Here is a 12136-nt window from a genome sequence, read left to right as displayed (position 1 = left end):
AATCCAGCCCTCAGCCGCTCTGACAACAACTACAGCCTGCATACAAGGATGCTCAAAATAACAGCTAGGCTATCTGCTATCTCGTGTTACTTTTCCCTAAATGATTTATTCCTCCTCAGCCTGAACCTTTAAATGTGCAAATATACTTCACTAGAAATATGTACACTGCTGGACACAAAATGTCCAATTCTGGCTCATTCAAGTGTCAAGCTTTAGTGACCATCCAATGAGAAAAAAAAGGAGGGGGCTTAAAATACCTTTTTGTTATCTTTAGAACATTTTTTAATTTCTAATTGTATTCCTTGTAATTCCCAGAAGGAAGGAGAACATAGCTTTGGCTTCCTTTGCCTCACAGTTTTGTTTTGTTTTACTTTATACTTACTTCCTGTTTGTGTTGCAGATTTGCCCAGGGCCCTCTCAAAGACGCTCCCAACCTGATCTGCACACCGCACACAGCCTGGTACAGCGAGCAGGCCTCTCTGGAGATGAGGGAGGCAGCTGCCACCGAGATCCGAAGAGCCATCACAGGTACACGGCCACAGACGTGATCCGTTTCTGTTTACTCGTTTGTTTACCTCTGAAGAGAAGAAAAAACAAAAAAAACGACTCACCTAATGAGTCGTTTATGTGACCTGGTTCACATCTTCCTTTCCCAGATGTCACATTTCCACTTGACTCAGCTCTGGGCAGCCTTTATTAAAGTCAATCATTAGTAACCCAACAGTGGAGGGTTTACATCAGCCTCACAGAAACATCCGGATTGTTTAATGATCTTAACTTCTGTTTTTGTATCCAAGCCTGATACGTGTGTGAGGCTGGTCTGATAACACTTTGTCTGCTCAGTCGTCCTCTATAACAAGTTGTAACCTTTTTACAGTCTGTGATTCATCAAGTGTGTGTGTGTGTGTGTGTGTGTGTGTGTGTGTTCATACGACAGGCCGTATCCCAGACAGCCTAAGAAACTGCGTCAACAAGGAGTTCTTTGTCACTACATCACCATGGGCAGTTATGGACCAGCCAGGCGTTCACCCTGAGCTCAACGGTGCCGCCTACAGGTAGACACTAAACATGCAGACGGCTGTCACACGTCCATCTTCAGAAAAGTGTTTTTTGTTTTTCCTTGTTATTATTGCTCCTTTAAAGAGGACATGCTGCGTTTATTAGTTCATTTTAACAGCCTGACTGTCTCTGCCCATTTTTCACTTATTACAAATATGGAGGCAAAAAAAAAGAAAAAGTATTATTTGTGGAGGACGTTTTTTATTTTTCATGAAGACATGAGCCTGCAGAGCTCCTTGGAAGCTGCTTTATTAAACAAAGACGACTTAATGGACCATTATTTTACTTCATGAATCCATTCTTACGTAAAACCACACAGCACTGCTGGGTAGAGATTTTCTGAAAGCTCATCAGCCTCAGAAAGGATTTAAAATGATGAACAGCGTATCAGCAGCTGCAGGAATCACACACTGTTTCAGTATCATCTTATGCCCCCGCTCCTTTAAACAAACAACAGTGTGCTTCATTGCAAATGCAAGCAGCTTTTTTTCCTGTGATATTGGCCCTTATTCTTCGATGGTCTGAAATGAGCTTTATCTGTCAGGCTCCTATGTTCAGTATTTAGATTTGTTAAATGGCTATATACTGTATTACTACATCATTCCAGTGTCTCCATGACTCAATGATTTCCCCCCTCTGCTTTAGTTCTGAGATAGACACAGGCCGCCCTTCCCCTCACTAACTGCCCTGTGTAGTCCTAGAACTCTTAACTGTGTGCCCATCATGTCCTCCTGTGGGCTCCTCCTGATCTCAGCATGTCCGCCCTCATCTGCTTTCTTTCACGCAGCCAAGCTCTTCCGCCCGTAGCAACCGGTGTCCCCCAAGACAAAATTAATGCCTAGATCAGGAGCAGGTAAATATAAAGACGACCATCCGGGCCAACAGGTTCTGGATCCAAGACCTTACTCACCTGTCCCCACTAAATCCCCCCCCCCCCCCCCCTCCTCCTCCTCCCCCTCCCCACCTGTTTGTGGGGTTTTGAGTGTCCCAGGAAGCATGATGACACAAAGCCATTCAGACGAGGTTTCACTGATGGAGTCATGCTTTGTGGTTTCTTCTTCTCTTGGGTGTTTTTGGCTCCTTTTCCCTCCCTCACTGGTTTAGCGGTGTAACTGTAGAGAGCCTCATGGGCTCATACTGAGAACCTTTTATTTACTACTCTAGCATTCCCTCACCTAACTCGCGTATTTTCTTGCATTGCTTTGTTTCTTTTTGCATCACCTCTGATCCATCCAGCTGAAGTGATCTCCGTCTCGTCTTCACTCCTAATGATTTAATAAGTGCTACGAAATGTTAATAATGCACCAAAAAAAAGATTGTTACAGAAATCGAAACATAATGCAAGAAAATGCAACAATTAACTGAGAACTAATTTCAGAAAATGTCCAGTATGATCCTTTCCTTTGCTTCCTTAGTCTTTCCTCACAGTTTTCTTGTGACATTTCAATAAAATAGGGAGATGGCTCTTTTCCACTCAGAAGTACCAGAACAACAAACTCTTGTGTTCTTGCTTAATTCTACAGAAATATTTTTGAGATAAAACAATTTTTGTAAGGCTCATTTAGATTATTAATATCAGTTCTCAACATTTGATTGTTTTAGCTTCTTAAATGTGAAATTCTCCTTTGCTGTGGTTCAGTGGTTGTCGGCTATGCCTTTAACCAGAAGGTCAGAGGTTTGATTCCCATCTCCTACTAGGACAAAGTCAAAGTGTCTTTGATGAAGACCCTGAACCCCGAATAGCTCCCACTGCTACATTAGCTGTATCGGCTAATATGTGGGATGAGTTAATACTGACGTTCACCTCACGTAGCAGCGAGCTAGCTAACAAGCTCAAGTCCATTTAGCTTTCATCTTGATGGACTCGTCCACAGTGTGGATCATCTTTGATTGGTGAACTGTTTCACTTTAGAACTTGAGCTTGGTACAACGCCTCTATCAAAATAAGTCCTTAAAGCATTAGAAAGTGTGAACTTAAGAGCAGGAACTTGTATCAGGATTCAGTTGAGCAAAAAAGTTCCTGTAGTGGAAAAGAGCCAGTAACCTCACTTAAAGAGTTTAGGAACCTTTTAGTTCATTACACTCACTCTGAAACTCTTAACTCCACATTTGTCACAGATACCCGCCAGGCGTAGTAGGAGTGGCTCCGGGCGGCATCCCAGGGGCATTAGAGGGCATGGTGCCAGGTGGGGTGCCCATTGCCCACACCCTGCCTTCTGGTACACACCCCTCCCAGGCCCCATCGCCCAACCAGCCCTCCAAACACGGCGAGACCAGAGAGCACCTCACCGAGCAATAGCAGCAGAAGGGATCGAACCGAGTCATCTCATCCGACCTGTTGACACTCACAACCAACCAATCACAACGCAACCGACCAACTGGGACCAAGAGACAGTGAAACTACACAACGAGCCAGTCGGCAACGAGGAACAAAAGAAGTGTTCCGGGGAATTTGTACTTTTAACGTTTTAGTTTTTACTCTCTCTGTCTCTTTGGGTTCAGTACCGACTTTACTCTTTGATGATGTTCTTTTTGTTTTTGTTTTTCTTCTTCGGGACATGCCTATGATTGTGGACACAGAGTCCAGTGTTTTTAGCCCTCTGCGATGAATCGATGAGACTCTGTCCAGAACCCCACCTACACCTCAGAGCTCATGGGAAACGTAGGCCCACATCTCAACACAACAATGGGCGAACAAGAGAGAAAAAACTTTGGCATCATGTGCTACTGGACCTTATACCCTCCCCCCTCCCTCTCCTTATAACTCCATCCTGATCCTCCTCCTACTCTCCTCCAGCCCTCCTTATGTAACTAATGTGTGTTGTTTAGGCCCCTCTTTATGCCTCAGAAGAGAATTATTCTTATTTTCTTTTTCAATCTTCAGTGTGAATGACTTAAAATGGATTATGAATTACATATATTTATCATTCGTCAAACAAGAGGAAAAGATTGCTCATCAGTTTTAGTAATGGAGAGTGGGTTTTAACCCTTTCCTGGCAGGAGACAAATGATGTGTCATGGTTGCAGTTACAGGACTTCGCCACACGAGGGCGCATCTACACAGTGTGAGGGATCTCACCCGCACCTGTAAGAACACAAAGTGCTCCGGTTTATTCAAAGCCGTCAGCAAGAAACACTACACAGACATCCTCTTTATACATTTGTAAGTAGCTGGATCTTGGGGGAGTTGTATGAATTTAGAGGGAGCTTCTGGCAAAGTATTTAACTATGTGTTTGAGTTAGTAAGAGTTGGTGATTCCTCAGTGTGACTGTGAGCAGTGAAACAAGAATAACACAACAAAAAAAAAAGAAGTTTGGGTTAAGGAATCGGATTCTACTGGCCTTCTGATCACAGCTGACGATCATATCACAGATCACAGACCCTCCTTTCTTTGAGCACATTTCACACTGAAGACAGGAAAGGGTTAAAGCAAACATCTTTTCTTAATGACTCAGGAAAAAAAACACTTTTTTGCAGATATTGTTTATTCCCAGAATTTTGTCTTTGAGGAAAAAAAAGATGAGACTAATGTGGTTAGTCGGTATATTTCCTCTCCTCCCTCATCCTCTCCATTGTGGTATTTTTATATACAAGGCGCATCCCACGTTTTTTGGTGTTAAAGAGTTTTGAAGAGTCCTGTTAGATTTGTAATGCCTAGTTCAATGTTCCTATAACCATAGTCCTTTGTGATCCGCCCCCTCTCTCTCTCTCTCTCTCTCTTCTCTCCTTCTTCTATTTTTCTTTGTTCTATTGAAGGCCAGGTTTTTTTGGGGGGCATCCTGTACTCTGTAAGAGCAATAGCAGAAACTCCTACTTAGTGTCCCGACGTTAGCGAAGAGGCAGCCAGCAGTATGTTTTTGTTTTTAGTGTGAGTATTTGTATTTGTTTCTTGTACAAGGTGAACATTTAGCATTCAGTGCAGTTCAAATAAAAGATACGATTCTGAGAAAATGCCTTCTGTATCAACACTTTTTTTTTTTTCCTAAAGGTTTTCAACGATTACAAGGTTTTTCTTTTCATTCATCTATCAGATTACACAATCTGAGGTATCCCTACTATAGTCCTAAAAACAAAACAAAATGCAGCACGTCATCGTACTTTGTAAAAATGATCCATATTTAAGTTAAGTATAAATTCACAACCAACAAGTTTGCTCCCTGGGTAAAATAATATTTTACTGTTATTAAACTGTGATAGTTTGTCAATGGAAAACCCTGCAGCTTGCTTTACTTTCAATTTTGTTTTATCTAAGAACATTAGGATAATAAGGGGACTGTATGTATGAAAGTCAAATGTTTTTGCATCTCTGCTTTTTATTACATAACCCGTTTCTACCCTGATGATTCTACTCAACTTTACATCGAAGGTAAGAAGGGAGCGAAGATGACTTAAGTCAAGAAGCTTTGAGGAGAGTGATGCTGCAACGAACCTTTGTTGACGTTTCCTAACTTTCATTCTTTGTATAAAGAGCTCTACTTCTCGGGGCTGTCGAAATTCTGCTCCATTCTGCTCTGGTCAAAGGTCGAATAAGAGTAAAAAGAGATAATACTTTGGGGTATGTTGTCTTGTTTTTGGTGGGCATGTCAAAGGTTTGGCCCAATCAGACGATGGCAACGTGTTTATAATTCCTGCTGTATTTAAACAGGCAGGGCGCCTGCAAAACAAAAATACACAAGAGGAGGTTCAGCTGACAAACACGAGTTAAATCAATGTTTTGCTATGATTTGTCAAGGCTGAACACATCCCGGGGCTTCTACTGCGTTAGCAATGTTGACCTTGTCCTTGTGTACAACAGTCAACCAAGTACATCTCCCATCTCATGTTTGGAAAAATGCTAACTAATTCATCTGAAGTCATCAAGAGTCTCATTTTTACACTGGGAAAGAAAAAAGAAAAAAAAGAATTGAAATAGGCAACAAAGAAGATGCAAGTGAGACAATTTTAATAGGAATGCACTCTTTTGAAAGAGGCAGAGTGTTCGTTTCTTTGTTCTCCCCACCGGCATCACCACCAGCCGCTCTATCATGACCATGAGCCGTTCAAGCACAAATATAAATGTCAGTAAAACTTACGCGTCCTCCCTCCCCCCCCTTCCCTCTCAATAATCTGTGCAAAATAAAACACTTCAAGATCGAAAGGGATCCAAAAGAACACAGATAAAACAGGGCAGGACGAAAAGGTATCAGCTCCCCTAAACAATAAATAAATCCAAACATCAGATGGGGAAGAGGGGAGGAGAGGGAGGGGTCACATCTGGAGGGGTGTGGGGGTGGGGGGTGTTCTTTAAACCTGACACACAAGGGTTAGCATCATCTCACTTTTAAGCTAAATTTCTATCAGGCAACTCTGTAAATGAAATTTCCCATCTGGAGCAGCTTCAGGGTTTACTCGTGTGTGTATACGTTTCTATCATTCCTGACGTGATGACTTTGATAACAAACGAGGAAACGTCTGGGGACAAGAGCTCAAACTAAGCAGACTTGAAGTGCTTTCATAGGAGCAGAAATCAGGATTCTGGATGTTGGTGCTGGTTTTGTTTTTTTTTTCCTCTATCACAGAGCTCACAGGACACATGCATTATTACAATTTAAAAGATTTACATTTTGGAGGAGAAAAAAAACAAAAAAAAAAACATGTAGATGATAGGGCTCTCTCCCAGAGCCTGCAGTGTCCAGTCTCAGATATCAGAGCTCTCTTCTTCTCGTCTCACTCGTCTTCGTCGTCTTCCTCCTCGCCGTCGGACAGAGAGGCACAGGGGCGGATCTGCCGGTATCTGTCCAACCACTTCTCCACCATCTGGGTGACCAGGGGGTGGTTACGGCGGCGGGAGCTTTTCTGCATGGCTGCCAGCATGCCTCCTTCTGTCACGCAGCAGTCCAGCCATTCCCTCAGCAGCTTTTCCTGCTGCTCCTCGTTCCCCATCTGGGTGACACATAAAAATAACATGCAGTTTGTTATTACGCATCATAATGGGATGGATTCACTATGTGAAATTACTGGCGAGTAGAGTCGGCAGGACCGTGAACGATAAATAAAGATCAACAACGAGACATGTAGGAGTTTTGCACAGTTCCAGCAAAACATTTTTGGTCGAGTGAAAACACTGAATCATGGGTAAAAAAAAAAAAAGAAACATCCATCTCAAGAATAAATGTTTATGAGCTTTTAGATGCAGTCTTTTAGTTTTGGTCTTTGAGTGAATTGACACAACGCAGGACTGTTTTTTTTTTGTTCTGCTTTCCTTGTTCGAATTATCCTGTATAAATGTATTATTATTATTAACATGCTGGAAGAAAAAAACTGGAGTGTCATCCCTCTCCATATAAAAATCAAGCTGTGCTACAGAAATCTTGGTTGATAAAACATTTTCAAAATCGAGCTGTACTTTTCCCGTCAGGTTATGTGACAGGTCGCCAGCTAGCAGATCTCTCAGAACATCCCAGACAAACTAAACAAGAGTGTTGACTGATCCGTGATCTTGGAGACATTAAAGCAACAGGTTTGTGAGGAACTATATTTTTTAGAGGCAGAAATGATCAGTCAGTGAAGAAGATCTCTGCTGAAGCTTTTTTCATTTTGTAGACCTGATGAAGATTTCATAAAAAAATAAATAAAAAAAAACGTACATTTAAAACTATTTCGCCCTCGTGTTCGGACTAACTCTACTACAGGGTAAAACAGGAGATTCATATTGTACTATAGTTTGAGATGTACGAGTTCAGTGTCTTTCTAAATGTAAAGGACGACATGAACGTCCTTCACAGGATGTGGAAACCACAGGGTTAAAAATGAAAGAAAGTGGGATGAGTGTTGGACTCATTCTCTCATTTTTTACAATGTTTTATGAGTCCTTTAATTAAACTGAACGTTTCCTCCCCTGATGATTTCACATCTGCTAAAACAAACAAAACTGCAGATTACATGAATTCATTGTGACTTAAGGGACACTCGATAAAGCGTTTATTCAGATAAATATTTACTGTAGAAGTTCCTACCTCCTGTGCAGACAGGAAATGGATGTGCAGCAGCTTCCTCTCGCTGTCAACCAGCGGCAAGAAAGTGACTGTGACATCATCGTCAGTATTGAGGTTGGCGCCAGCACCACGATTGTCGTAGCCGTCGTTCTCCATGGCCACCAGGGCCGAGAAGTGGCCCCGCGTGTAACCCAGGGCGATGGGGCTCTTCCAGCAGAAACTCTGCTCCCATAGCAGAGGCAGGTACACACCTGAACACACAAAAACACACACACACACACACACAAATCAAGTGAGACGAGCTGGAAGTGGCTGTACACCACCACACTCAATCAGAGCCGGCAGCCGGACGCTCACGTTACAAAGTGTGTCATCAACGCTGAAGTATTTCAGACACTCAGCTCTACACCTACGCCAGTTATTCATGATTAACGTGCCAAACTGCACACTGATGGTAATTGGAATGTGCTGACTCATCAAAGTTTAATCATCTTACTAAACAAATCTACAGGCCGAACAGCAGATTGACTGAAGCAAAGAGATTCAGTGTAATTAAGCTGCTGGCCTAGTTTAAAGAGTAAATCCAGCTTTTTAGAGGCTGCGAGTAAGACTCCGGGACGTCACTACGTGGGCCGTTCAGAAACAGCCACAGCGTCCAGGAGGAGGCCGTTCAGAATGACACAAAGTAAAAACATGCAGATGAGACGTTTATCCACTTCAAGATGAGTCTTCAGTCTCATCAGTGGAGCCGACAGAACTGACATTCGATCCCATCGAAGTTTGTACGACAGAGAATAAAACCAGAGCTCTCAGCTTGGCTCCACTTCCTGTCGTCAGTAAATACCGACAGCTCTCTCACACGAGTCACAAGAAACATCAGCCGAGTGTATCCAAAGCCCGCCTCACCTTGAAAACGCGTGTATCCTAACGTTTCCCCACGGAAACTTTTGTAGTATTTCACTCCGTAGACTATGATGGGTCTCCGAAGAATGTGTGCGAGAACAAAGATGTGCGTCTGCTCCAGGCTCGCCCCGGGCTGATGGAGGACAAAGAGAGAGAGAGAGAAAAACGACACTTTATACACAACAGGAGTAGTTACTCATATCCACTTCCCCACGGACGTTAGAGTCTGTGTTTAAAAAAAAAATCTAAAAATAGTGAGCGTGGCTGAGAAGTGCTGTGATCGTGTTGCAAAAGACGCTTTGAGAATGACTGTATGATACTTTCCCTCCTCCAGTTCAAAGTGCTTGACTCTCTTATAAACAAAGATGTCTCTATTACAGCCAAAAGCCTGAGACGAGCTTATCACATGCTAGCGGTGGTGGCGTTTGTTTGGACTGCCCGTGGAGCGCCTCTCGGAGCTAAACGCCTGTAATCCTGAGGTCACATGTCGGGGGAAGGAGTGCGGCTTCAGCATCTGTGCCAGCCGAGCAGACGAGCTGTCCGTCAATCCACGACTCCGTGTGAGGGGAGCGACAATAATTGCTGATGTCATCGCCGTCATTCCACAGTCTGTGCGTCTCCTGCTCGGCTTATTGCAACTGGATCCACAGGAGGTTAATAAACAACTTCCAAAGAGCACAGCTGATACATACATAGAGACAATTTTGCATTTATGAGAGAGTGAGAGTGTGAGCGTGTGTGTGTGAGTGCGTGTGTGTGTGTGAGAGTGTGTGTGCGTGTTGACAGCAGCATATCTCTGCTGTTGGCATCTGTCCGTCTGTGTGGAAGGGTTCGCTGACCTTGACTACAGCGTTATGTTTACATGACTCTCACCCACGCCGTCCATTTCATTACAGCTTGAAGAATGACACCCTGAGGTGAGGCTCTCTGCAGGTTTCAGTGAGAGGTCGCGACAGAGATGTAGATCAATATCCAGAGTGAAACCTGAAACCTGGCGACAGCTGCTGTGAGCTTACAGCAGGTTAGACCCTGAGAGGGGTTATGAACCCGTGCGTCATGTTCTCCTGCTCAACCAGGACACGAGTAAAGGAGTGCATGTACAGTATGTACCTAAGAATGCTAGTCTATGTGTTATTCATGCTCCTTCAATCTTTGGCTTACAGGTGTACAAAAAAAATAATAATAATGTTTTCACACATGCATAAAACTGCTGAAAACTTGCAGAATTTTGCCACCCTCCGGAATTTTCCGTTTGTTTAATCAGAGTCGCTCAAGTAAGATTACAAACGTTCACAGTGAGCAAGCGGGAAGGGGTTGCTGGTGTTTATATCCCACTAACATCACGACCATAGACTGTACACACGCGTCCATGGAGATCTCCGTGCACGTAATCAAACGGCTTCAATCTAATTCCCCAGGACGTTCTTCTTCGCTCTTTTGTGGATATTTGGAATGTGTCCAATCACATCGCATTGGAATGAAAAGGAAACATTGAAGCGTCGCGACTCTGTCGCTTCTACGTCATTCTTTTTACAGCACATTTTGCGGCCTGAGACCCGACCCTCCATGTTCCACAGGGATGGTCTTCCTCTGTGTGAACGATCAATCTACTTCTAGAAATAATCAGGAACTGCGTAGGAGATAACAGCTGAAAATGTGTTGAAAAAAAATCATCAACACATGTTTGTCATAAGAATTCACATGTGTTTTATGAAAATTAAAAAAAATTCTTCTTAATGAGAAAAATAATGCACAAGGTGCCTTAAACAGGGGAGTTCTTGTCTCCTCTTTTTATTAAATATAAAGGAACACAAAGTAACTACTTTCTGTGTTCTTAACCCAAACCCCCCCCCCCAAAAAAAAGATAGAGGACTAAACAGAAAACAAATTCACACTATAAATAATAAGCATGCAATTTTTATCACAAGATAAATCTCCTCCCATGTTTGGGGCCGTTTGTTTCTCCTCTGGAAAAATCCATTTATGCATTTAGTTCTTGTAAGTATGTTTCCTGTTCCTCCCAACGTCTCGCACCTCGTCGTGCATTTACCAGAAGTTCAAACCCTCCCTGAAAAACACTGACCACAATATACTGGGCTGTCGTTTCTTTTCTTCTTTTTTTTCTGCCTTTGGATCGACTGGAACAGGAGGAAGGAAGTGAGTAAGCCATAAGGCGCGTTCATAATTACCTGACTGGCTAAAGACAGGATGAAGGCCCAGTCCTCCTGCCACTGCTCCTCTCTGAGGGAGAAATGTAAACCGAAGCTCTGCGAGTACCACGACTCCCACTCCTTCCAGCGCGTGTAAAACCTACAAACAAAGTCACATCATTTAGACTATTTTTAAAGACTATTTAAAATCCATTTTGTACGACTGTCACACTGTTTATTTAAAGTCCATCACAACCCTCACTTTGTCCAGCAGTGAACTTTAAAAACACTGTCATCAGCTGACTCGCTTTCATCATCCACGTACCGAGAGCAATACAAGTACAGGAGAACATCAGCGTAGTGTTATAACCAAGTAATCTGAGCGCTTGTATTTGATTAAGCAAAGGAAGCATGTAAACGTTGTGATGTCATACTTCTACACTTTGACTGAGTCAAATCATGAAAGCCTACAAACAGCAAACAGAAAGACAGACAGAGAAAGCATCCAAAGTGTGTCTCTGCGGACTCTCTCAGATCTTAGACAGTTACACATTTCATCTTTAGTGATAACAAATACCTGAATGGAACCTTCTCTCAATAAAAATAAAGCTGTCACACACGGTCGGCATGTGAAAGACACGGGCACAAACAAAGAGTTTCTCATTTGAACGAATGTGTCCGGGGATCACGCTGGTGGTCTCACCAATGGGAGCAGTCGTGCAGGCTGTCGTGGAGGGTCTTGCGGAGCACCGAGTCCTTGTCGTAGATGCCCCAGGTGGCCTGGAGGACCGAGTCCAGCAGACAGTCTCCTGCTGTGCGGTTCCATAAGGCGTACAGACGACTGTCCAGACGTGTGCCCAGCTCCAGAGACCAGTTGATGACGGGAGACTCCTCCTCTAACTCTTTACAAAGACAGAGGGACAGAGTGTGGGGTGAAGACATCTCCACGCTGAAGGACTTATCAGCTGCTCAATATTATTAGCTGCCTGCTTTTATCTAACTAGAACTTGGATGGCAACAGAGAAGCCATACAAACACAGAAAAAAGGC

The 12136-nt window shown here is 43.3% G+C and overlaps 2 protein-coding genes across 11 annotated transcripts in view; one reads left to right on the top strand and one right to left on the bottom strand.

Annotated features, from left to right (window-relative positions):
- The window catches only part of LOC306817436 (C-terminal-binding protein 2), a 101117-nt gene extending 96103 nt beyond the window's left edge, over positions 1-5014 (top strand). For 9 of the 10 annotated variants that reach the window (XM_079334303.1, XM_079334297.1, XM_079334301.1 and 6 more), the window contains 3 exons: positions 401-528; positions 938-1055; positions 3178-5014. In XM_079334303.1, the coding sequence (XP_079190429.1) occupies positions 401-528; positions 938-1055; positions 3178-3358 (427 nt within the window). In that variant the 3' untranslated portion in view covers positions 3359-5014. Of the gene's footprint in view, positions 1-400; positions 529-937; positions 1056-1846; positions 1913-3177 lie in introns of all 10 variants that reach the window. The other variant, XM_079334296.1, reaches the window with a different exon arrangement.
- Positions 5015-5985: 971 nt separating this feature from the next.
- Positions 5986-12136, bottom strand: part of zranb1a (zinc finger, RAN-binding domain containing 1a) — a 61909-nt gene continuing 55758 nt past the window's right edge. Inside the window, exons 7-11 of the mRNA XM_079334312.1 lie at positions 11791-11989; positions 11127-11247; positions 8941-9070; positions 8056-8285; positions 5986-6982 (exon numbers count right to left, since the gene is read on the bottom strand). Coding sequence (XP_079190438.1) covers positions 6767-6982; positions 8056-8285; positions 8941-9070; positions 11127-11247; positions 11791-11989 — 896 coding nt within the window. The 3' untranslated portion in view covers positions 5986-6766. The remainder of the gene's footprint in view (positions 6983-8055; positions 8286-8940; positions 9071-11126; positions 11248-11790; positions 11990-12136) is intronic.

The sequence above is a fragment of the Symphodus melops genome (genome assembly GCF_947650265.1).
Source record: "Symphodus melops genome assembly, chromosome: 21".
NCBI lineage: Eukaryota > Metazoa > Chordata > Actinopteri > Labriformes > Labridae > Symphodus > Symphodus melops.
This window is presented reverse-complemented; position numbering and strand designations above follow the sequence as displayed.